Source organism: Pecten maximus, chromosome 13 (assembly GCF_902652985.1).
Source record: "Pecten maximus chromosome 13, xPecMax1.1, whole genome shotgun sequence".
Lineage (NCBI taxonomy): Eukaryota > Metazoa > Mollusca > Bivalvia > Pectinida > Pectinidae > Pecten > Pecten maximus.
Genome location: NC_047027.1, coordinates 462,710 through 490,322, shown reverse-complemented (window position 1 = coordinate 490,322; position 27,613 = coordinate 462,710). Strand labels below are relative to the sequence as shown.

Here is a 27,613-nt window from a genome sequence, read left to right as displayed (position 1 = left end):
CTCACGGCTCATTATATTGACGGGTAAAGTTGTGACATATGGGCATCACACACTTAAAGTGGCCATCGAGACATTGCTTGTTGTGTGGATGTAAACCTGTCGATATGAAGGTAAGTGTACGACTCGATCAAACCCGATATAATTATACATGTCTAATTTATACCCTGTCCCCGTATACCACAACAAACGTATTTACTGGACAAATACACCCCGAACTGTTAAACGAGAACGTCCGTCGTTTGACGTGGTTTGACGTGGTTTGTCGTCGTTTGTCGTCGTTTGACGTGGTTTGACGTGGTTTGTCGTCGTTTGTCGTCGTTTGACGTGGTTTGACGTGGTTTGTCGTCGTTTGTCATACATAGTTGATCCCCTTTGTATCGATTTTGTTTTAGAATTAATGTATCGCGACTATGTCACGATTATTTGTCATTGTTGTTTTACTGAAAACAAACAAATATACAGATTGATCACCTACTAGATGTGACAAATATCAGGAATTCCACAGTGTAGAGTCGGGCAGTCCTTCGTGACTTACCACAAATAACACTTATAACATACAAAACACACGTAAACTATGCATCGTCTGGTCCAGATCACGTGACTTACCACAAATAACACTTATAACATACAAAACACACGTAAACTATGCATCGTCTGGTCCAGATCACGTGACTTACCACAAATAACACTTATAACATACAAAACGCACGTAAACTATACATCGTCTGGTCCAGATCACCATTACACGTATACATGTCCGTCATCTACAACAAAAGACATTTGTCCTGGCATACCGTAATACAATATCACCGTGAATTATATCGTAAGGACTCGGTTGAGCGCCGCGTGATCAATAAAATAGCGGTGTGTCGGGAGTCTTTGTTGTGGGTACATTAAAGGAGACCCTTAGTATGTCTTACTGGGGTTGTAGTCTCTTATATTTCCAAAACATATGTTAGTGCATGTCTCGGCCCGTTCATTACCTCTATCGGGGACAACCAACTTTCCAACACGGCGATTTTGCTGTGGAAACCTACCAACCTGTGATAATTAGCAAAACGATTTACGATAATGGAAGGTCTGTTGTATTAATGTTTGCTTGGGTTTTATGTGTTTTTTATCTGAACAAGTTAAAAGGCTGAAGAGTTCCGATATTGACATTGCTTCCTTTAATTGTGCCAGCGTTCCTTGTTACTGAAAGGGTAGGCGGTGGCAATGGGTCGGACACCGCGGCACGTCACCGTGGCAGGATTTTGCATACACTTAAGTGATTAAATAAACAACCCATCCGACGCGAATGCAAATTTATAGAATGGTCACGTGTGCCCATGTCCCGACCCTGTTAGCTATGTACCTCAATACCAATGACCTATCTGACAGCTATGTACCTCAATACCAATGGCCTATCTGACAGCGTTTGAAAATCAAAATGTCCTAGCAACTGCCAACTGTCGGCAGGACTGTACCAGTAGAGGAACCACTTAACAGCATCATTTATTAAAACGTTATAAGCTATTGGCGGCATAACGGTATTGAGTGACTCAGTATCAATCGGTATCAATCTGTACTCGATAACAAGCTGTCCCAGCCTTTCCGTCGGAACAGCACACCGTGTGGATTGTTTATAAGTCAAATAAACGTATGTCGTTAAACATGACTGGCTGACCTAGACTACAACCGATTCGTGTTGGTAGAGGTTATAGTCTGTTTTTGGAAAGTGGCTGATTCTTATAAGTTATCATTTACCTGTGTTAATATATATTATAAGATAAGATATCTATTTAATTTACGGGTCGTTGATTTTAAATACATAAAAGTACATAAATCGTAAGCGTCTGATACAATAAGATGTCTAGCCTTATCACACTTACGAGACTTATAAACAATTACATTTCTAGTATCGGGAACAGGTTTACGTACTAACCACTTATATCGCCCCTCACAAGACATACTATCTGTGTAGTAAAGACTTATTAATCTTTCCTTATATTGTAAATATCACTCTATGAATCTATTTTGTTAAGAGTGTTTAAATTGATAAACTTGAAATACAACAAAGTCACATAGGGGGAAATACTAGGATTATATACGACATTATGCAATACGCAGAAGAAAATGATATTCCGGGTATGCTACTCACTGTTGATTTTGAAAAAGCTTTTGATACTGTTAGTTGGAATTTTATTGAGAGAGTTCTTAAATTTTTCAATTTTGGAAATGACATCAGGAAATGGATACATATTTTTCAAAAAGGTTCAAACTCGTCAGTTAATCATAAAAGAATGTGAAAGGAAATGTAAAAATAGTTTTTGGAAAGATGTGTTCAAAGCTTGGGGGTATCTCAGAGATCAAGAAAACCTTATAACTAGTAAGAATACTTCCATACTGAAAACTCCTATTTGGTTTAATGATAATATAAAAGTAAATAGACAAAAGGTATTTTACAGGAACTGGTACAGTAAAGGCGCAATTTTAATTAACGACCTGATTAAATTTCCAGTTCCCCTTACTTCTTATACATTTCAAGAATTTAAAGAAAAATATGACATCAATACCAACTTTCTTATATTCCATGGTATAATAAATTCTGTGAAAAATTACATTGCAAATAAGGAATCAGATAACAAACTCCTATCTTATCCGATAATACCCACTAACCTTGAGATTTTCTATAACAATACTAAAGGCTCAAAAGATTTCTATAATATACTTTCTTTAAATAACTGTGTTCCGACTGGGAAAAGAAAATGGAATGACATATTTCAATTTGATGAGCAAACTTGGAAAATTATTTATCTGACTCCTTTTATTGTCACTAAAAGTCCAAAATTACACCGGCTTCAATATAGAATAAACCAGCATATATTAACTACTAATTCATATTTATTCAAAATTGGATTATCTGAACATCCACAATGTTTCTTTTGCAAAACAGAACCAGAAACAGTAGTACATTTATCATGGGAGTGTAAGGAAGTACAGACTTTTTTTGAGGAGTTTGATTTTTTGTTAGATTCTTTATTTATACCATTTACTTTCAATAAAGAAACTTTCATTTTTGGTATGAGAAACAACAAAAATGTATATTATAAAACTGATAATTTTATTTTACTTCTGATGAAACAGTATATTTACTCAGCAAGATGTTTACAACAAGCACTATCAGTACCTGTTCTAAGATCTATAATCAAAGACAACTACAGAATTCAGAAATATGCATGCACAAGTAAAGGAAATGAAAACCTAGTACAATTTAATGACAACTGGAAAAAATGGAATAAACTATTAAATATTACACCCAATCCTTGACAATGTTATAGAAACATTTATGTTATCATATTTATTTGCTAATTCCAATATTATTCTCCTTCTTAAGTCAATTAATCTTCATGACACTGAATAACTCCATATATTTTCCTGTGTGTTTTTATTATTGTATAAAAAAGTTAAAATGGCACAACTCTCTCCCCTTTGTGTGTGTGTGTTTTGTGTGTGTTAGTGCGTGTGTGTGAGGGTGTGTTTGTGTGAGGCTGTCATCTACATAAACATTTATACCCTCCTGTGTAGATATATAAATGATGATGATGATGATGATGATGATGATGATGATGATGATGAGGATGATTGTGATGATGAGGATGATTGTGATGATGAGGATGACGATGATGACTATTGATGATGATGATGATGATGATGATGATGATGATGATGATTAGAATTATTTTGAGGATGATCATGATTATTTTGAGGATGGCGATAAGTGTTGAAGATTGTAATTTGTTTGAAGGCATGATGAAAGAAGGTGATAGATATGAAATGAATGAATGAGTGTGTATGAAGAATGAAAGCTATGTTTAATGTTGTCTATGTTTTGTGTATATTACATATCTATGAAAATTGGAAAAATAAAACAATTACAAAAAAAGGTTAAAAAAAAAAGTCACATTTTGCAGGACATAATATTTATTTTATGCATGATAAATGAGTCTATACATTCACATTTATAATATTGTAAACAGTTATATAAACATTTAAGTTACTTTTGTCGGACAAAATGCTCATGTTGTACAAATTTTCTGTTTTTATGCTGTAAAGTATCAATATCCCTATATCTATAGAGTGTTCCCCAGAACTTATGTCTAACATTGATATTGGTATAAATTCACTCTGTATATAGGAATCTACCCTTTGTCATCGTTGTACTTATCACGGCGAACATGTTTTCCCTTAAAACAATCCAAATAATAAGTATAAGTCATCTTATTGATAAAATATTAATGCAATGATATATTTCCAATTGGAAAAGGGACTTTTTATGTTTGTAATGAAAATTCACCCTGATACAATGTGCAAAGCTTAAATTCTCTCTCGAACATGATAAATCAGAGAAAACGCTTGAATGATATATCGTTCGCTTTGGTGACACAACTAAAAATGATTTGGAGACGTTGGTTTCATTTGAACATATTTTATTGTGAAACGATTGAAAATCAAGCATAAGTCTATATCAAAGCATTCTCAATAACATTGTACATTTATTATAAATATTGAATATCTGGTTTTTGTCAAGAATGGCAAACAAAAAATATTTATATATGATACAGAGTGATACTCATTTATATATTATTTTGTTATTTTACGATTCATGGTTTAAATCAATACTAGTGCTCAGTTACTAGGAAGGAGAGAGACAAGAGTTTGATCTAAATCAGTGTTTCCAACTCTCATGTCTATTTGGTAATTACCAGTAGTCTTCCGTCCATAAATTGATCAAAAACATCTCCCTACTGAGTATTGATTTGTATACTGTAAGGATTTAAAATAAATAGCAACAATCATCCAAATATTAGTTAAGACAAGATAAGGTTACAGAATCAGTAATCACTTACTGTAGTTGTATGTATTATTATTCTCTTTATTTCCTCCAAAATGAAGATTTTATAAACAGAATAATTACATAAGTGTATATACAAATACATTTGAATGACATGCATGTAGGAATAATTAAATGTGCATATTTTTTTACAAGTGGAATTAATAATAGACTTGTGTATTATAGTCGATTAGTGGTACTATGTACATAATCTACGATAATATGTCTCTATAAACAGACATTACATTTAAGGTGCATTCGAATATCACTTTCTAGACATTTATATTTCACATACTCATAATATATTAAATTACTAAAATTAATAGATTACAATTTAAATCATACGTGCAAACCGTAATAAATGATGTATATTCATTCAAAAAAAAAAGAAGATTCATATTGGTAAAAAGGAATATATTCATCATTATAACGTGGGAGTGTAGATGTTACCTGATGATATACAAACATCATTATAACGTGGGAGTGTAGATGTTACCTGGTGATATACAAACATCATTATAACGTGGGAGTGTAGATGTTACCTGATGATATACAAACATCATTATAACGTGGGAGTGTAGATGTTACCTGGTGATATACAAACATCATTATAACGTGGGAGTGTAGATGTTACCTGGTGATATACAAACATCATTATAACGTGGGAGTGTAGATGTTACCTGGTGATATACAAACATCATTATAACGTGGGAGTGTAGATGTGATGATATACAAACATCATTATACCGTGGGAGTGTAGATGTTACCTGGTGATATACAAACATCATTATAACGTGGGAGTGTAGATGTGATGATATACAAACATCATTATAACGTGGGAGTGTAGATGTTACCTGGTGATATACAAACATCATTATAACGTGGGAGTGTAGATGTTACCTGGTGATATACAAACATCATTATAACGTGGGAGTGTAGATGTTACCTGGTGATATACAAACATCATTATAACGTGGGAGTGTAGATGTGATGATATACAAACATCATTATAACGTGGGAGTGTAGATGTTACCTGGATGATATACAAACATCATTATAACGTGGGAGTGTAGATGTTACCTGGTGATATACAAACATCATTATAACGTGGGAGTGTAGATGTGATGATATACAAACATCATTATAACGTGGGAGTGTAGATGTTACCTGGTGATATACAAACATCATTATAACGTGGGAGTGTAGATGTTACCTGGTGATATACAAACATCATTATAACGTGGGAGTGTAGATGTTACCTGGTGATATACAAACATCATTATAACGTGGGAGTGTAGATGTTACCTGGTGATATACAAACATCATTATAACGTGGGGGTGTAGATGTTACCTGATGATATACAAACATCATTATAACGTGGGAGTGTAGATGTTACCTGGTGATATACAAACATCATTATAACGTGGGAGTGTAGATGTGACCTGGTGATATACAAACATCATTATAACGTGGGGGTGTAGATGTTACCTGGTGATATACAAACATCATTATAACGTGGGAGTGTAGATGTTACCTGGTGATATACAAACATCATTATAACGTGGGAGTGTAGATGTTACCTGGTGATATACAAACATCATTATAACGTGGGAGTGTAGATGTTACCTGGTGATATACAAACATCATTATAACGTGGGAGTGTAGATGTTACCTGGTGATATACAAACATCATTATAACGTGGGAGTGTAGATGTTACCTGGTGATATACAAACATCATTATAACGTGGGAGTGTAGATGTTACCTGGTGATATACAAACATCATTATAACGTGGGAGTGTAGATGTTACCTGGTGATATACAAACATCATTATAACGTGGGAGTGTAGATGTTACCTGGTGATATACAAACATCATTATAACGTGGGAGTGTAGATGTTACCTGGTGATATACAAACATCATTATAACGTGGGAGTGTAGATGTTACCTGGATGATATACAAACATCATTATAACGTGGGAGTGTAGATGTTACCTGGTGATATACAAACATCATTATAACGTGGGAGTGTAGATGTTACCTGGTGATATACAAACATCATTATAACGTGGGAGTGTAGATGTTACCTGGTGATATACAAACATCATTATAACGTGGTAGTGTAGATGTGATGATATACAAACATCATTATAACGTGGGAGTGTAGATGTTACCTGATGATATACAAACATCATTATAACGTGGGAGTGTAGATGTTACCTGGTGATATACAAACATCATTATAACGTGGGAGTGTAGATGTGATGATATACAAACATCATTATAACGTGGGAGTGTAGATGTTACCTGGTGATATACAAACATCATTATAACGTGGGAGTGTAGATGTTACCTGGTGATATACAAACATCATTATAACGTGGGAGTGTAGATGTTACCTGGTGATATACAAACATCATTATAACGTGGGAGTGTAGATGTTACCTGGTGATATACAAACATCATTATAACGTGGGGGTGTAGATGTTACCTGATGATATACAAACATCATTATAACGTGGGAGTGTAGATGTTACCTGGTGATATACAAACATCATTATAACGTGGGAGTGTAGATGTGATGATATACAAACATCATTATAACGTGGGGGTGTAGATGTGATGATATACAAACATCATTATAACGTGGGAGTGTAGATGTTACCTGGTGATATACAAACATCATTATAACGTGGGAGTGTAGATGTTACCTGGTGATATACAAACATCATTATAACGTGGGAGTGTAGATGTTACCTGGTGATATACAAACATCATTATAACGTGGGAGTGTAGATGTTACCTGGTGATATACAAACATCATTATAACGTGGGAGTGTAGATGTTACCTGTGATATACAAACATCATTATAACGTGGGAGTGTAGATGTTACCTGGTGATATACAAACATCATTATAACGTGGGAGTGTAGATGTGACTGGTGATATACAAACATCATTATAACGTGGGAGTGTAGATGTACCTGGTGATATACAAACATCATTATAACGTGGGAGTGTAGATGTTACCTGGTGATATACAAACATCATTATAACGTGGGAGTGTAGATGTTACCTGGTGATATACAAACATCATTATAACGTGGGAGTGTAGATGTTACCTGGTGATATACAAACATCATTATAACGTGGTAGTGTAGATGTGATGATATACAAACATCATTATAACGTGGGAGTGTAGATGTAACCTGGTGATATACAAACATCATTATAACGTGGGAGTGTAGATGTTACCTGGTGATATACAAACATCATTATAACGTGGGAGTGTAGATGTTACCTGGTGATATACAAACATCATTATAACGTGGGAGTGTAGATGTTACCTGGTGATATACAAACATCATTATAACGTGGGAGTGTAGATGTTACCTGGTGATATACAAACATCATTATAACGTGCACGTGGGAGTGTAGATGTTACCTGGTGATATACAAACATCATTATAACGTGGGAGTGTAGATGTGATGATATACAAACATCATTATAACGTGGGAGTGTAGATGTTACCTGGTGATATACAAACATCATTATAACGTGGGAGTGTAGATGTTACCTGGTGATATACAAACATCATTATAACGTGGGAGTGTAGATGTTACCTGGTGATATACAAACATCATTATAACATGGGAGTGTAGATGTTACCTGGTGATATACAAACATCATTATAACGTGGGAGTGTAGATGTTACCTGGTGATATACAAACATCATTATAACGTGGGGGTGTAGATGTTACCTGATGATATACAAACATCATTATAACGTGGGAGTGTAGATGTGATGATATACAAACATCATTATAACGTGGGAGTGTAGATGTTACCTGGTGATATACAAACATCATTATAACGTGGGAGTGTAGATGTGATGATATACAAACATCATTATAACGTGGGAGTGTAGATGTTACCTGATGATATACAAACATCATTATAACGTGGGGGTGTAGATGTTACCTGGTGATATACAAACATCATTATAACGTGGGAGTGTAGATGTTACCTGGTGATATACAAACATCATTATAACGTGGGAGTGTAGATGTGATGATATACAAACATCATTATGACGTGGGAGTGTAGATGTTACCGGGTGATATACAAACATCATTATAACGTGGGAGTGTAGATGTTACCTGGTGATATACAAACATCATTATAACGTGGGGGTGTAGATGTGATGATATACAAACATCATTATAACGTGGGAGTGTAGATGTTACCTGGTGATATACAAACATCATTATAACGTGGGAGTGTAGATGTTACCTGGTAATATACAAACATCATTATAACGTGGGAGTGTAGATGTTACCTGGTGATATACAAACATCATTATAACGTGGGAGTGTAGATGTGATTATATACAAACATCATTATAACGTGGGGGTGTAGATGTGATGATATACAAACATCATTATAACGTGGGAGTGTAGATGTTACCTGATGATATACAAACATCATTATAACGTGGGAGTGTAGATGTTACCTGGTGATATACAAACATCATTATAACGTGGGAGTGTAGATGTGATGATATACAAACATCATTATAACGTGGGGGTGTAGATGTGATGATATACAAACATCATTATAACGTGGGAGTGTAGATGTTACCTGGTGATATACAAACATCATTATAACGTGGGAGTGTAGATGTTACCTGGTGATATACAAACATCAGTATAACGTGGTAGTGTAGATGTTACCTGGTGATATACAAACATCATTATAACGTGGGAGTGTAGATGTTACCTGGTGATATACAAACATCATTATAACGTGGTAGTGTAGATGTTACCTGGTGATATACAAACATCATTATAACGTGGGGGTGTAGATGTGATGATATACAAACATCATTATAACGTGGGAGTGTAGATGTGGTGATATACAAACATCATTATAACGTGGGAGTGTAGATGTTACCTGGTGATATACAAACATCATTATAACGTGGGAGTGTAGATGTTACAGGTTAATCAGGACTTGATGTCGTTCATGAATATGAATTCACTGAGTTGAAATCGAATGTAAATAGTAAGAATACACTGAACTGTACAGGATTAAATTAAGTTATCAATGCAACAAAACTGTATTTAAATATTAATTTGTATTTGAAATCACCTCATCATAGTAAAAATATATGTAAATACACGTTGTTTTTTTAGTTCCGAGCAACTTGCAATGACATAAACGGTATCATTCTATTCAAAATTTGACGTTAAAATAGACAGATTTCTCCTATATGGGATCTGTGTATCCAGGTGTGTAGCGATTAAAAGATAAATCTATTTAGGTATTTTATAATTCTGGGATACACATATCAAGGTTCATTATAAACATACGGAGTCATTCAAAGTTACATTGAACATCAACTTTTAATCAAATTCAGACTGTACTCTTCAATTAGAAACTGACCCATGGTTACTATGTGAAAATAGAATCTGTCCCACACCTCTGTCCAACACTGGAACTAGATATCATTTTGTTTTTAATCTTTGTTACATTGATGGACTATTTTTTGAGCTGATAACATTAACAAAATTGTTGAGTATTATGGTACAATAAAAAGATAATCGTATGTTTCTGGTTACAAGAAACAAAGTTATCGACAGTCCGATATATCCATTCAAAATAAAATAAAATAATAAAAATGAACAAACAAAAAATCAGAAACAAACACAAACAAAATAGTGCATATACCTATGTGAAACACGGTATAAATTTCTAAACGGAATATAATAATTATACATATGTACATTGGCTATAGGGTGAGCTTTACTTTGTATATTTTGAAATAGGCTATAATTAAATTATACATATGTACATTGGCTATAGGGTGAGCTTTACTTTGTATATTTTGAAATAGGCTATAATTAAATTATACATATGTACATTGGCTATAGGGTGAGCTTTACTTTGTATATTTTGAAATAGGCTATAATTAAATTATACATATGTACATTGGCTATAGGGTGAGCTTTACTTTGTATATTTTGAAATAGGCTATAATTAAATTTTGACAATGTAGTCGTGTAACACTACCCCACCATTCACTGTGTTAAAGGGAAGTAAGACCACGTGTTATATGGTCTATAGGAACCGTGTTACTAGGCCACAAGCCGGTGATAGCCGATGACAAGCTGTGATTTTACAACAATTGGCCCGGAGCACCAACTCGTCCGACCAGAGACCTATATTAAATATTTATATATATACACGGGACTTACATCCGGGTGGTCAGTAGTTGTATGAACTATAAATCTATCTGTCAATCAGTGGTCACTACTTCCTTATACTGACCAACTGACCAGCTATGGTGATTTATTCGGTTATTGTTAGTGGTCAGTCCGAGCAGAGACCTATATACTAAATTGATATAGGTCTCTGGTCCGAGTGAGGCAAGTTTAATGAATTTTATCAATATTTGTTTAAAAGGAATATATAAATATAGTATCGCGATATTCTCTGATGTTTCATGGTATTCAGAACAATTTGTCGATAGATAAAATGATATGCCTATATAAAATATAAAATACTGTGTTAAAGTTATAAAATAAGTTTTAAATTTATAAACTAGTTTTTGTCTTCATGAAATACTGTGTCTATATTTATGAAAATGTTTTGTCAGTATAAAAACGTATTTTTGTTATAATAGTGTCTTATAAAACACTTTGTATATAATAAGTTTGCCGATATATAACCTAACTTCTCTTTATCAGATACTTTGTATGTATTAAATGAATATTAAACAGTTTTTGTCTTCATAAAATACGTTGTTGAACATAATATTTTGTCTTCACGAAAATAGCTTGTCAATATGTAAAAATATTTGTCTATACACAATACTTTTCTATAGATAAAATAGTTTTTCTATATAAAATATTTTGTATAAAACAAACACCTCACTCGGATCTGTAAATCAGCAGAAACAGTTAGTCCCCAACATGAGAAAGGAAGGAGTTTTTGTTCTGAACGATTCTCCCTCAAAACAAAAATACTAATTATTGATTTCCGCTAATCGTGATGTTGACAGGGCTGTATCTCCATTTGCCCACTTTTTAAAATCACAATATGGGGAAAATGTTGTGATAGGGATTATAGTCTATTTCAGAGTAGTTCACCTTGTTTTTACCTGTGATTTACCTGTGATTTACCTGTGATTTTCACCTGTGTTACCTGTGCTACATGGCTCATACCTATAAGGAACTATAAGATATAAGTCGCTACATGTATAATTTTATGCAGTACTTTATATAGGAAAAAATACACATTGATTACAGTATTATTATTTTGTTGTTATTTATGATGCGCAATGTACCTGTTTATAAGTATTTATATTTAAATATACAGTACTTTATATGAAAAAAAAAAGCTATTAATGTTTAATATTAAAAGTAATAAGATGTATTTTCATTTGATGTTGTACAGTTCAAAATTTATGTCAGCATAATGATGTGAATATGATGTTCTTTTTAAACTGAAGAATGTAACATAGAATGTTTGAAAAATGTTAACTATTAAAAATGCAATATGTTACTGCTAATGTATTACTAGTGCTTAATGTATAATGTGCTATATATGTTTGTAAATATGTTATGTATCTAATATTATATATATGTGTGAATATGATGTTCTTTTTTAACTGAAGGATGTAATACAAAATGTATGAAAAATGTTTTTAGTATATATATTATAATGTATTACCAGTGCTTATGTATAATGTTTGTGGATATGTTAACTATCTAATGTGTGTTCTTTCTTATATATATATGTATGTAAATATGATGTGTGTATGATGAAATTCACGAATAAATGATAAAATTAAAAAAAAACTATAACTTAGTGTTATTTTCCCCACTTCTCAGGTACATCAAGTTCTTTATTTCCTTGTACATAAATATACCTCTCTTTTTGCCCACTTTTTAGCACAGGTAAATCATACAGGTAAACACAGGTAAAATTATTATGGAACTGACTATAATTGGTTTTCCATTGTTCTCCTATGTATACACTTTTCTTTGTTCTAAAAAAAGTGGGCAAATGGAGAACACACCGTTGACAGCGAACAGCGATAGTCTGAGCTAAACATACAGGTAAAATATCACGTGACCTATTGTGATTCCCGAAGTACGAAAACGTAATCCTCAATGTCCATTGTTGTGATGTGCGTTGTGAAGTTATTACTAAAACAAATAAAGAGAAAATGACAATACATTTCCCACCATCCATGTGCATGTATATCTCTTGTCGACGCTGCAGTTTGTTTACATTTTACTTTGAACGATACGAAGGCAATCCCAACTTTTATTGTACTTTTTTATCTCAACATTTTTATCTTTATACTAAATATATATAAAATCTACTTTTATATGATAAAGAGCAATCATATGGTATAAAAACATAACATAATATTAAAGAGGCTTGCCCGCAGAGAGATCAGAAAAATTGGCTAATAGAAAAAGATTTTTTTACACATGACAGACTGTTGGAATTGTTGAGTTTTTCATTTTATTTTCCTTATAAAACGCTGAAAAGTGATATTAAAACCTCATTTTTCAATATTATTTATTTAATCGCAACCCGCAAAAAGTCCCCGCTATAAAGTGGAGTCTAATTTGATTGACACATCAAAGAAACAAGCACGTGCATAGTGCCGCACAGTGATAACTTCAAAGGCAGTGGCGATTTACAAAGAAGATTTGCCGTTATATTCCATACATTTCCCTCTCAGGTTGAGTTTTAAAACGTCTTTTAAATACATATTCTGTAATTGTTTTCAAGAAATAAAGTCAGAAAGCCTCTAATTTTGTCACATAGAAACGTGTACTGAAGTTTATTTAGTGATCGGAGATGTGCCGTTTACCGGTCCGTCTGCGGGTAAGCCTCTTTAAATTAAGCATCCTTGTGATCCAATCACCAAACTACCAGTCTAGTTAATGCCAAATTCAAAATATTTCATAAACTACATTTTTTTTTCATTTTTCGATATCAGTGTATCAGAGGATTATGATATTTTAAGTGTATTTTGGTATATTTTAAGTGTATTTTGGTATATTTTAAGTGTATTGTGGTATATTTTAAGTGTATTTTGGTATATTTTAACTGTATTTTGGTATATTTTAGCTGTATTTTGGTATATTTTAGCTGTATTTTGGTATATTTTAACTGTATTTTGGTCTATTTTAGCTGTATTTTGGTATATTTTAGCTGTATTTTGGTCTATTTTAGCTGTATTTTGGTATATTTTAACTGTATTTTGGTATATTTTAACTGTATTTTGGTATATTTTAGCTGTATTTTGGTATATTTTAACTGTATTTTGGTATATTTTAACTGTATTTAGGTATATTTAAACTGTATTTTGGTCTATTTTAGCTGTATTTTGGTATATTTTAGCTGTATTTTGGTATATTTTAACTGTATTTTGGTATATTTAAACTGTATTTTGGTCTATTTTAGCTGTATTTTGGTATATTTTAGCTGTATTTTGGTATATTTTAACTGTATTTTGGTATATTTTAGCTGTATTTTGGTATATTTTAGCTGTATTTTGGTATATTTTAACTATATTTTGGTATATTTTAGCTGTATTTTGGTATATTTTAACTGTATTTTGGTATATTTTAACTGTATTTTGGTTTATTTTAACTGTATTTTGGTATATTTAAACTGTATTTTGGTCTATTTTAGCTGTATTTTGGTATATTTTAGCTGTATTTTGGTATATTTTAACTGTATTTTGGTATATTTTAGCTGTATTTTGGTATATTTTAGCTGTATTTTGGTATATTTTAACTATATTTTGGTATATTTTAGCTGTATTTTGGTTTATTTTAACTGTATTTTGGTATATTTTAACTGTATTTTGGTACTTAGAATAAAATGAGACATTGTAAAAGTCGATTATCCGATACGCTCTATGTCAGAAAATGACTTGGATTCGGGAAGAATCATCGAGAGTTGTACAAAGCCTATTGATGCAACTGAAAGGCCATATAGAGAAATATCCACTGAACTAATAAACATATTTTTCGCGATTCAGAACATTTAAATGCTATAGATTTAAGGTTTGTATTCATAAGCTCAGTTTCTGACATTTATTTTTTATGTTAAAAACGGTCACCGTACAGGTCGAAGTGCAGGACAATAGGTGCCTTTCCGCTTTACATGTGAATCATTCAATAGGATCTCTCCTTTTCAAATTGGTGAAATGGATCGATTAAAACACACAAGCTTTGTAATCTTCGCTATTTATTAGATCTCTTTATAGCGGCACTATTGCCGTACACAATATATATCTACTGGTACGCGTGATAAACCATGAAAAGCTCGTCTCCCATTGAATAGTTAGGACTTCGTAAAGCTGAAGGAAATTGTCTTAATGTATGGAAAGGTGTCATTACAACTAATGGTTTCTAATATTCTAACATAGCAATGAAAATTAAACATTTTTGATTTATCTATTTTTGAAAATTGCTTTTTTCCAAGAGTCTCTTTAAACTATTAATATTATGACGTGATGAGTTTAAAAACAACAAAATGAATTCATTTGTGTGTAAGGAGTGTTGACATCTTATAAACTATCGTTTGGTGGTGGTATACTTATCGTTTACCGAGACAACCGTTCCGGGGGCCGCGGTGGCCGAGTGGTTAAGGTGTCCCGACTCTTTAACACTAGCCCTCCACCTCTGGGTTGCGAGTTCGAAACCTACGTGGGGCAGTTGCCAGGTACTGACCGTAGGCCGGTGGTTTTTCTCCGGGTATTCCGGCTTTCCTCCACCTCCAAAACCTGGCACGTCCTTAAATGACCCTGGCTGTTAATAGGACGTTAAAAAAAAAACAAACAAACAAAACAACCGTTCCGTCCATAGAGTGATTCCCAGGCGAGGTCTACTATTTGGTGTAACTAATCTATGAGGATACCACGCCTCACTAAAATTATTAAACATTAAATAGCTAACGAGCAGCACTTGGTATAAGATTGTTACTGTGGAGTAAAGAGATCTTTTAAAAATGCACAACAATCACAAAATAGATTGTTCCATGAAGGTGTCATTAACGGTAACTATGTGTCTAACGTGTTATAACAACACGTATAGAACAAACTAATTCCAACACATAGTCTATCAAAAGACCTTAACTGATAACAAGCTACATTAACATGTCATGTTCACGGACAATAAGCGTTCCGAAATGGTAAGCGTTTTCTGCTTTATCGTCGACGAGTCTAGATAAAATCCAGGTTACAAAATGTAAGATTCATCCTCAGTACGAGAGTGATAATATCGGAACCATCAGGCTTGTCAACAAATACCGAACACGGCTGAGGTCACGCCCCAATTCTAACATTAACATCGACAAAACGATTTCAGCAAAATTTGTTCTAGAAATGGAGACTTTCAGGGTGCAATGGATTTGTTTGATATTTCAAGGTGCTGTCTTAGTTTTAAACTGTTTATTTGACATTTCCCCTTTTAAATTTATATTTTGAGTTGTTATCTCGGTTTTAAGTTCTTTGACATTTCTCCTACAAAATTGATATTTCAAGGTTTTGTCTTAGATTTTGAATTCTTTATTTGACAATTCTGTTATTAAATTGATAGTTCAAGGCGCTGGCTCAGTTTCAATTGTTTATTTGACATTTCTCCTTCTAAATTAATATTTTAATGTGCGTTCTTCCTGTTGAGATGATTTATTTGACATTTCTCCTTCTAAATTAATATTTTAATGTGCGTTCTTCCTGTTGAGATGATTTATTTGACATTTCTCCTTCTAAATTAATATTTTAATGTGCTTTCTTCCTGTTGAAATGATTTAATCGACATTTCTTCGACCAAATTGCTATTTTAAGGTGTACCTAACTTTTAATCAATGTGTTATTTTTACCTGACATATCATCTCCCTACCTGTCGACTTCTCACTCTAAGTTGTCACCCTGGTGTTACCGTACGTGTCGACTTCTCACTCTAAGTTGTCACCCTGGTGTTACCGTACGTGTCGACTTCTCACTCTAAGTTGTCACCCTGGTGTTACCGTACATGTCGACTTCTCACTCTAAGTTGTCACCCTGGTGTTATCGTACGTGTCGACTTCTCACTCTAAGTTGTCACCCTGTTGTTACCGTACGTGTCGACTTCTCACTCTAAGTTGTCACCCTGGTGTTACCGTACGTGTCGACTTCTCACTCCAAGTTGTCACCCTGGTGTTACCGTACGTGTCGACTTCTCACTCTAAGTTGTCACCCTGGTGTTACCGTACATGTCGACTTCTAACTCCATGTTGTCACCCTGGTGTTACCGTACGTGTCGACTTCTCACTCTAAGTTGTCACCCTGGTGTTACCGTACATGTCGACTTCTCACTCCAAGTTGTCACCCTGGTGTTATCGTACGTGTCGACTTCTCACACTAAGTTGTCACCCTGGTGTTACCGTACATGTCGACTTCTCACTCCAAGTTGTCACCCTGGTGTTATCGTACATGTCGACTTCTCACTCTAAGTTGTCACCCTGGTGTTACCGTACATGTCGACTTCTCACTCCAAGTTGTCACCCTGGTGTTATCGTACATGTCGACTTCTCACTCTAAGTTGTCACCCTGTTGTTACCGTACATGTCGGCTTCTCACTCTAAGTTGTCACCCTGTTGTTACCGTACATGTCGACTTCTCACTCTAAGTTGTCACCCTGGTGTTACCGTACGTGTCGACTTCTCACTCTAAGTTGTCACCCTGTTGTTACCGTACGTGTCGACTTCTCACTCTAAGTTGTCACCCTGGTGTTACCGTACATGTCGGCTTCTCACTCTAAGTTGTCACCCTGGTGTTATCGTACATGTCGACTTCTCACTCTAAGTTGTCACCCTGTTGTTACCGTACATGTCGACTTCTCACTCTAAGTTGTCACCCTGGTGTTACCGTACATGTCGACTTCTCACTCTAAGTTGTCACCCTGGTGTTACCGTACCTGTCGACTTCTCACTCTAAGTTGTCACCCTGTTGTTACCGTACGTGTCGACTTCTCACTCTAAGTTGTCACCCTGTTGTTACCGTACGTGTCGACTTCTCACTCTAAGTTGTCACCCTGGTGTTACCGTACATGTCGGCTTCTCACTCTAAGTTGTCACCCTGGTGTTATCGTACATGTCGACTTCTCACTCTAAGTTGTCACCCTGTTGTTACCGTACATGTCGACTTCTCACTCTAAGTTGTCACCCTGGTGTTACCGTACATGTCGACTTCTCACTCTAAGTTGTCACCCTGGTGTTATCGTACGTGTCGCTAATCCACACGAAACAAAATCTGAGTTATTTCTTTCTCGTCGAAACAAATAACTCAAAGTCGGTTTAAATTACCTGATTGTTGACATATCTACACAACACACGTCTCAGACCTGATTCACTTAAAAGTCACCATTTCTATTTTGATTTTGACCGACGAGGTAAATGTATTCGGCGAATTTGATTGGCTTGTGATACTTCGTTGGTTACCTAAATCGGAACACGCTAAGATTTCGGTGCAGATCAAATAGCGAGAGTCAGAAGGGAGGTTATTTCGCTGTACCTCTGCAGTATACATTACAGTTTTTTAATGGTCAATTTGTAAGCTGAACTTTTCGCCACGTAACAATAGAATCCCTAAAATACTACTGAGTAGAGTATGTCTATATTGCCCTCAAGCGTGACGTCATTAAGAATTCCACGTCAAAGATTATGCTACTGAAGCCCCCGCTTTCTAATTACGTGAAGAGTTTTCCGTCGTAAAAATGACGTAAATAATAGATGATAATTACCTGGGGTTCCCGTATGATATCATATATATTTCACTTAAATGACAGAATATATAGATATTCTTATTAATGTCTGTGAAACGACTCAATGTCACCTGTATTAAACGTACCGACAAATTTAACTTTGTATTAAAGGCGTTATTGATCATAAGTGATAAGATATGAGGGTTGATTATAACTTGGTCTATCATTACATTACAGAGTTATGACATATGAGGGTTGATTATAACTTGGTCTATCATTACATTACAGAGTTATGACATATGAGGGTTGATTATAACTTGGTCTATCATTACATTACAGAGTTATGACATATGAGGGTTGATTATAACTTGGTCTATCATTACATTACAGAGTTATGACATATGAGGGTTGATTATAACTTGGTCTATCATTACATTTCAGAGTTATGACATATGTGGGTTGATTATAACTTGGTCTATCATTACATTACAGAGTTATGACATATGAGGGTTGATTATAACTTGGTCTATCATTACATTACAGAGTTATGACATATGAGGGTTGATTATAACTTGGTCTATCATTACATTTCAGAGTTATGACATATGAAGGTTGATTATAACTTGGTCTATCATTACATTACAGAGTTATGACATATGACATATGAGGGTTGATTATAACTTGGTCTATCATTACATTACAGAGTTATGACATATGAGGGTTGATTATAACTTGGTCTATCATTACATTTCAGAGTTATGACATATGAAGGTTGATTATAACTTGGTCTATCATTACATTACAGAGTTATGACATATGACATATGAGGGTTGATTATAACTTGGTCTATCATTACATTACAGAGTTATGACATATGTGGGTTGATTATAACTTGGTCTATCATTAAATTTCAGAGTTACCAGCGGCTATGTTGGATGTCTGCTATCTGCCTCGTTGGTGGTGTAATCCTGTGGCTGGCGACAACAAACGTCACCCCCGAGACAGATGCTGCAAACCGTAAACCGGAACCTGGTATACCGGAACCTGGTATACCGGAACCTCGTAAACCGCACGAGGCACCATTGATACCACAACCACTGATGCCGCAACAAGAAACGCTGATACCAGAACAGGAAAATTATGATACAGGCGGTTACCTAGTGTACGACTGTAGCCATAGACATAACAAGTCATGTGGCGGCTGGTCAGACAGACTGACCGGTATATTGTGTACGTACGTGCTGGCAAAACTGACCAACAGAACTTTCCTCATCAATTTTGACAATCCTTGTAAACTGGAGGACTACTTCGATTTTAAGTCCTATGATTGGAGGTACAATAAGACTTTGTTAGATCACGAACCTTCCCAATATTATGATTACATGAACGACAAGGTCAAGCCACTCATGAGTCTGTTAGTAAGAGCCAACTCCACACAACCCATAAAGGCCCTGTTTACCAGACGCGTCAGTTTTTTCCGGATTAACTGGGACATAACGCCTGAGTTTCGAAAATTTCTCCACATTGACGAGTACGTCCCATGGATATCAACACTCCACTTCGCTGATGTAAATCGTTATATATATGAATTATTTCTCAAGCCGAAACCTTTCTTATACAAAGCGATCAATACTGTTTACAAAACCAAAAAAGCAGACAAAACATTTTGTGCCCACATCCGGATGGGGAGAAGCTCCACTTTCCCTAACGATAGTATAGTACGGAAAACTCCAGAGGAAGTTCGGATCATGTTCGATTTTATAGAGAAAATCGACAAACGTTCTCATGACTTGTTTCTAGCTACAGATAACATTGATATACAAAAACGGTTCTATAGTCAATACTCAGGAGACTTAATTTTAGACATGCCCGGCCGACTAACACATATAGACCAAGCGTTTACTGGCGATGTGTGTCAAGGTTTTTATAAACAACTTCTTGACTTCCTGTTTCTACAGACGTACTGTGACAAACTCGTCATCACCAACAGTGGGTTCAGTATGGTGGCCGCCTACCTCCGAGATATCCCCGGGGGACTCTACTGCTGGACTCCTCGCGCAGTCATCACGTGCTCTCGGTACACTATACATGACTTCTTCCCTTTTCCCATACTGGGCCCACTGAGAGAGTACGACGCCCACGGGAATATTACCCGACTCGGATAAACAAAATGTTCCTTCATGTCCTAAGCAATGTCGGTAAATACGTGTCCGTTGTAGGCCTGTGTGGTGTTGATGTGGGCGACACTGTCCATACACCATTTCGATCTTTGTTCAGTTAAATGTAGAGATGAGGACAAAGCTGGATTTATCAGTAATTGCTGTTGTTGATGGGCGAAAATCCGAGACGTGAAGTAGTTATATAAGAACAATACTACTATCACGCTCGATCTACTGTTTAAACTTAGCTTCGGGCGCGGGAGACCCAGAGCACCCAGAGCTATGCCGGTACAGAGTCTTCAACAAGGACAACCCCGACAGCAGAGACCGACCCTCAGCTGTTACGGGTCAGGAACATCGAATCCCACACCTTGGATCGTCAACTGAGGTTACGAGGCCGGCGACAGCCAATACATGTTACGGCTTACATCACACTGTGTTCTTGTCGAAATGTTATCTGATGTCTTTATGGACTGGGGTATAACCTACTGTCTTTATGGACTGGGGTTTAACCTACTGTCTTTATGGACTGGGGTATAACCTACTGTCTTTATGGACTGGGGTATAACCTACTGTCTTTATGGACTGGGGTTTAACCTACTGTCTTTATGGACTGGGGTTTAACCTACTGTCTTTATGGACTGGGGTTTAACCTTCTGTCTTTATGGACTGGGGTTTACCCTACTGTCTTTATGGACTGGGGTTTACCCTACTGTCTTTATGGACTGGGGTTTAACCTACTGTCTTTATGGACTGGGGTTTAACCTACTGTCTTTATGGACTGGGGTTTAACCTACTGTCTTTATGGACTGGGGTTTAACCTACTGTCTTTATGGACTGGGGTTTAACCTACTGTCTTTATAGACTGGGGTATAACCTACTGTCTTTATGGACTGGGGTTTAACCTACTGTCTTTATGGACTGGGGTTTAACCTACTGTCTTTATGGACTGGGGTTTAACCTACTGTCTTTATAGACTGGGGTTTAACCTACTGTCTTTATGGACTGGGGTTTAACCTTCTGTCTTTATGGACTGGGGTATAACCTACTGTCTTTATGGACTGGGGTTTAACCTACTGTCTTTATGGACTGGGGTTTAACCTACTGTCTTTACGGACTGGGGTTTAACCTACTGTCTTTATGGACTGGGGTTTAACCTACTGTCTTTATGGACTGGGGTTTAACCTACTGTCTTTATGGACTGGGGTTTAACCTACTGTCTTTATAGACTGGGGTTTAACCTACTGTCTTTATGGACTGGGGTTTATCCTACTGTCTTTATGGACTGGGGTTTATCCTTCTGTCTTTATGGACTGGGGTTTACCCTACTGTCTTTATGGACTGGGGTTTAACCTTCTGTCTTTATGGACTGGGGTTTAACCTTCTGTCTTTATGGACTGGGGTTTAACCTTCTGTCTTGATGGACTGGGGTTTAACCTACTGTCTTTATGGACTGGGGTTTAACCTACTGTCTTTATGGACTGGGGTTTATCCTACTGTCTTTATAGACTGGGGTTTAACCTACTGTCTTTATGGACTGGGGTTTAACCTTCTGTCTTTATGGACTGGGGTTTAACCTTCTGTCTTTATGGACTGGGGTTTATCCTACTGTCTTTATGGACTGTACCAGAATACCTTGGTATCAGCCAGTGTAGTGTCAGTTTTGTTTGTAAGAAGGATATATTGATAGGAGTATGACGATGTCATGGATTGTTTTAACACCAATCAGGTTTTATACAGGATCATTCTACAATTGACTAGCTTATTGATTTATATTAATATCATTATCTACATCTACAGTAAAGAAGTCCCTGGCTACCCCCGCCACATTCCAATTCGTCTTGTTTACATTTGTAATTTTACTTGTCATTGTCAGTTTACCATTCTTAATTTTGTTCATTTCATTCATGTTAATCGTATTTCTCTCCATAACCCGTTTATGACACTTCCCTAACCTTAACCCGTTTATCATATTTCCCTAACCTTAACCCGTTTATCATATTTCCCTAACCTTAACCCGTTTATCATATTTCCATAACCTTAACCCGTTATGATATTTCCCTAACCTTAACCCGTTATGATATTTCCCTAACCTTAACCCGTTTATCATATTTCCCTAACCTTAACCCGTTTATCATATTTCCCTAACCTTAACCCGTTTATGACACTTCCCTAACCTTAACCCGTTTATCATATTTCCCTAACCTTAACCCGTTTATCATATTTCCATAACCTTAACCCGTTATGATATTTCCATAACCTTAACCCGTTATGATATTTCCCTAACCTTAACCAGTTTATCATATTTCCCTAACCTTAACCCGTTTATCATATTTCCCTAACCTTAACCCGTTATGATATTTCCCTAACCTTAACCCGTTTATCATATTTCCCTAACCTTAACCCGTTATTTATATTTCCCTAACCTTAACCCGTTATGACACTTCCCTAACCTTAACCCGTTTATCATATTTCCCTAACCTTAACCCGTTATGATATTTGCCTAACCTTAACCCGTTATGATATTTGCCTAACCTTAACCCGTTATTTATATTTCCATAACCTTAACCCGTTTATCATATTTCCATAACCTTAACCCGTTTATCATATTTCCCTAACCTTAACCCGTTTATCATATTTCCATAACCTTAACCCGTTTATCATATTTCCCTAACCTTAACCCGTTTATCATATTTCCCTAACCTTAACCCGTTTATCATATTTCCCTAACCTTAACCCGTTTATCATATTTCCCTAACCTTAACCCGTTTATCATATTTCCCTAACCTTAACCCGTTTATCATAGTTCCCTAACCTTAACCCGTTTATCATATTTCCCTAACCTTAACCCGTTATTTATATTTCCCTAACCTTAACCCGTTTATCATATTTCCCTAACCTTAACCCGTTATGATATTTCCCTAACCTTAACCCGTTTATCATATTTCCCTAACCTTAACCCGTTTATCATATTTCCCTAACCTTAACCCGTTATTTATATTTCAATAACCTTAACCCGTTTATCATATTTCCCTAACCTTAACCCGTTTATCATATTTCCCTAACCTTAACCCGTTTATCATATTTCCCTAACCTTAACCCGTTTATCGTATTTCCCTAACCCTAACCCGTTTATCATATTTCCATAACCTTAACCCGTTTATCGTATTTCCCTAACCCTAACCCGTTTATCATATTTCCCTAACCTTAACCCGTTATTTATATTTCCATAACCTTAACCCGTTTATCATATTTCCCTAACCTTAACCCGTTATTTATATTTCCATAACCTTAACCCGTTATTTATATTTCAATAACCTTAACCCGTTATTTATATTTCAATAACCTTAACCCGTTTATCATATTTCCCTAACCTTAACCCGTTTATCATATTTCCCTTACCTTAACCCGTTATTTATATTTCCCTAACCTTAACCCGTTTATCATATTTCCCTAACCTTAACCCGTTTATCATATTTCCCTTACCTTAACCCGTTATTTATATTTCCATAACCTTAACCCGTTTATCATATTTCCCTAACCTTAACCCGTTTATCATATTTCCCTAACCTTAACCCGTTTATCATATTTCCCTAACCTTAACCCGTTATTTATATTTCCATAACCTTAACCCGTTTATCATATTTCCCTAACCTTAACCCGTTTATCATATTTCCCTAACCTTAACCCGTTTATCGTATTTCCCTAACCTTAACCCGTTTATCATATTTCCCTAACCTTAACCCGTTTATCATATTTCCCTAACCTTAACCCGTTTATCATATTTCCCTTACCTTAACCCGTTATTTATATTTCCCTAACCTTAACCCGTTTATCATATTTCCCTAACCTTAACCCGTTTATCATATTTCCCTTACCTTAACCCGTTATTTATATTTCCATAACCTTAACCCGTTTATCATATTTCCCTTACCTTAACCCGTTTATCATATTTCCCTAACCTTAACCCGTTTATCATATTTCCCTTACCTTAATCCGTTATTTATATTTCCATAACCTTAACCCGTTTATCATATTTCCCTAACCTTAACCCGTTTATCATATTTCCCTAACCTTAACCCGTTTATCGTATTTCCCTAACCTTAACCCGTTTATCATATTTCCCTAGCCTTAACCCGTTTATCATATTCCCCTAACCCTAAACCATTTATCATATTTCCCTAACCTTAACCCGTTTATCACATTTCCCTAACCTTAACCCGTTTATCACATTTCTCTAACCGTAACCCGTTTATCACATTTCCCTAACCCTAAACCATTTATCATATTTCCCTAACCCTAACCCGTTTATGACATTTCCCTAACCCTAACCCGTTTATGACACTTCCCTAACCCTAACCCGTTTATGACACTTCCCTAACCCTAACCCGTTTATGACACTTCCCTAACCCTAACCCGTTTATGACACTTCCCTAACCCTAACCCGTTTATGACACTTCCCTAACCCTAACCCGTTTATGACACTTCCCTAACCCTAACCCGTTTATGACACTTCCCTAACCCTAACCCGTTTATCATATTTTCCTTCAGTGTTAATTCGCCATGATCAATGATATATCTCATTTAAGTCTATTTTACCATCATTTATCACGTGTCATATCCGTTATGAATTATGAACCAAGCCTAGTTATAGGTGAAATGACATTGTTTTGTAAATGGATTACAATGTATATATTATAATTAATAATTGTTAGTATTGTGGATCTGATGTTTGACATTCAGATATAATTATAAGAGAATTGTGTTTTTATAACGTAGTTAGGTATTTATTGATGTCATGACGAAGTCACTTGTACATTGTTACATGTCTGAACTATCAATGAGTATGAAACACGGTCCAAAGGGCTGATTTACACGCCTATAGATGGACAGTTCAGTGTTGTGTATGTGTGTGAGTGGTGTGTTGTGTCACCTGTGTGTGAGTGGTGTGGTGACAGTTCAGTGTTGTGTGTAGGAGCGGTGTGTTGTGTCACCTGTGTGTGAGCGGTGTGGTGTGTCATCTGTATGTGTGTGGTGTGGTGACAGTTTAGTGTTGTGTGTGAGCGGTGTGTTGTGTCACATGTGTGTGAGCGGTGTGTTGTGTCACTTGTGTGTGAGCGGTGTGGTGACAGTTTAGTGTTGTGTGTGTAGGAGCGGTGTGGTGTGTCACCTGTATGTGAGCGGTGTGGTGACAGTTTAGTGTTGTGTGTAGGAGCGGTGTGGTGACAGTTTAGTGGTGTGTGTGTTGAGCGGTGTGGTGTGTCACCTGTATGTGTGTGGTGTGGTGACAGTTTAGTGTTGTGTGTGTAGGAGCGGTGTGGTGTGTCACCTGTGTGTAGAAGCGGTGTGGTGACAGTTTAGTGTTGTGTGTAGGAGCGGTGTGGTGACAGTTTAGTGGTGTGTGTGTTGAGCGGTGAGGTGTGTCACTTGTGTTGTCTATGCTTGTTGATTGAATAAATTCGATAGAAAACCTTTCTCAATTGTTGTCGTCTTGTTGTGGGATCGGTGTAATTGTCTTTACACATATGATCAGCGCTTCTGAAACGACGTATGAAATTTTTCACACGATTGTTCAGATATATATATAATAATCTGTTAAATCTTTGACTGACAAGGACATAGGAACGGGGTTCACCGGATATCCAACCGTATTCAGGATTTTTCCTGTACCACAAATTACATCGCCATCTTGAGCACGGATGAGAAATGTTTTAAATAAATTTTATTGCATATGATGTAAATCCTTGGCAACAGATCATAACAGTATACTTACTACATGTGGTGTATACTTACTACACATTGGTGTATACTTACTACACATTGGTGTATACTTACTACATGTGGTGTATACTTACTACATTGGTGTATACTTACTACACATTGGTGTATACTTACTACATGTGGTGTATACTTACTACATGTGGTGTATACTTACTACATGTGGTGTATACTTACTACATGTGGTGTATACTTACTACATGTGGTGTATACTTACTACATTTGGTGTATACTTACTACATGTGGTGTATACTTACTACATTGGTGTATACTTACTACACATTGGTGTATACTTACTACATGTGGTGTATACTTACTACACATTAGTGTATACTTACTACATGTGGTGTATACTTACTACACATTGGTGTATACTTACTACACATTGGTGTATACTTACTACATGTGGTGTATACTTACTACATTGGTGTATACTTACTACATGTGGTGTATACTTACTACACATTGGTGTATACTTACTACACATTGGTGTATACCCTACTACACATTGGTGTATACTTACTACATGTGGTGTATACTTACTACACATTGGTGTATACTTACTACACATTGGTGTATACTTACTACACATTGGTGTATACTTACTACACATGTGGTGTATACTTACTACACATTGATGTATACTTACTACACATTGGTGTATACCTACTACACATTGGTGTATACTTACTATACATTGGTGTATACTTACTACACATTGGTGTATACTTACTACACATTGGTGTATACTTACTACATGTGGTGTATACTTATTACACATTGGTGTATACTTACTACATGTGGTGTATACTTACTACACATTGGTGTATACCTACTACACATTGGTGTATACTTACTATACATTGGTGTATACTTACTACACATTGGTGTATACTTACTACATGTGGTGTATACTTACTACACATTGGTGTATACTTACTACATGTGGTGTATACTTACTACACATTGGTGTATACTTACTACATGTGGTGTATACCTACTACACATTGGTGTATAATTACT

General features: G+C 35.6%; 1 protein-coding gene and 1 long non-coding RNA gene across 2 annotated transcripts; one reads left to right on the top strand and one right to left on the bottom strand.

Annotated features, from left to right (window-relative positions):
• On the top strand, nt 1–22,911 carry LOC117341147. Its single transcript, XM_033902992.1, has 2 exons — nt 1–110; nt 19,568–22,911. The coding sequence occupies exons 1-2, from the start codon at nt 39–41 to the stop codon at nt 20,816–20,818; spliced, it is 1,323 nt and encodes a 440-aa protein (XP_033758883.1). The 5' UTR covers nt 1–38; the 3' UTR covers nt 20,819–22,911.
• Nucleotides 22,764–23,287, bottom strand: LOC117341149. Its single transcript, XR_004535560.1, has 3 exons — nt 23,266–23,287; nt 22,906–22,961; nt 22,764–22,823 (listed from the first exon to the last, which is right to left on the bottom strand). It is a non-coding gene; the product is annotated as an uncharacterized LOC117341149 (long non-coding RNA).
• Nucleotides 23,288–27,613: the final 4,326 nt, after the last annotated feature.

Bases quoted from the DNA above. Each gene is read 5' to 3' on its own strand.
- LOC117341147 (XM_033902992.1), top strand. From the start codon at position 39: ATGGGCATCACACACTTAAAGTGGCCATCGAGACATTGCTTGTTGTGT. The intron at 111-19,567 runs GTAAGTGTACGA...ATTAAATTTCAG, and splicing joins GTAAACCTGTCGATATGAAG to AGTTACCAGCGGCTATGTTG.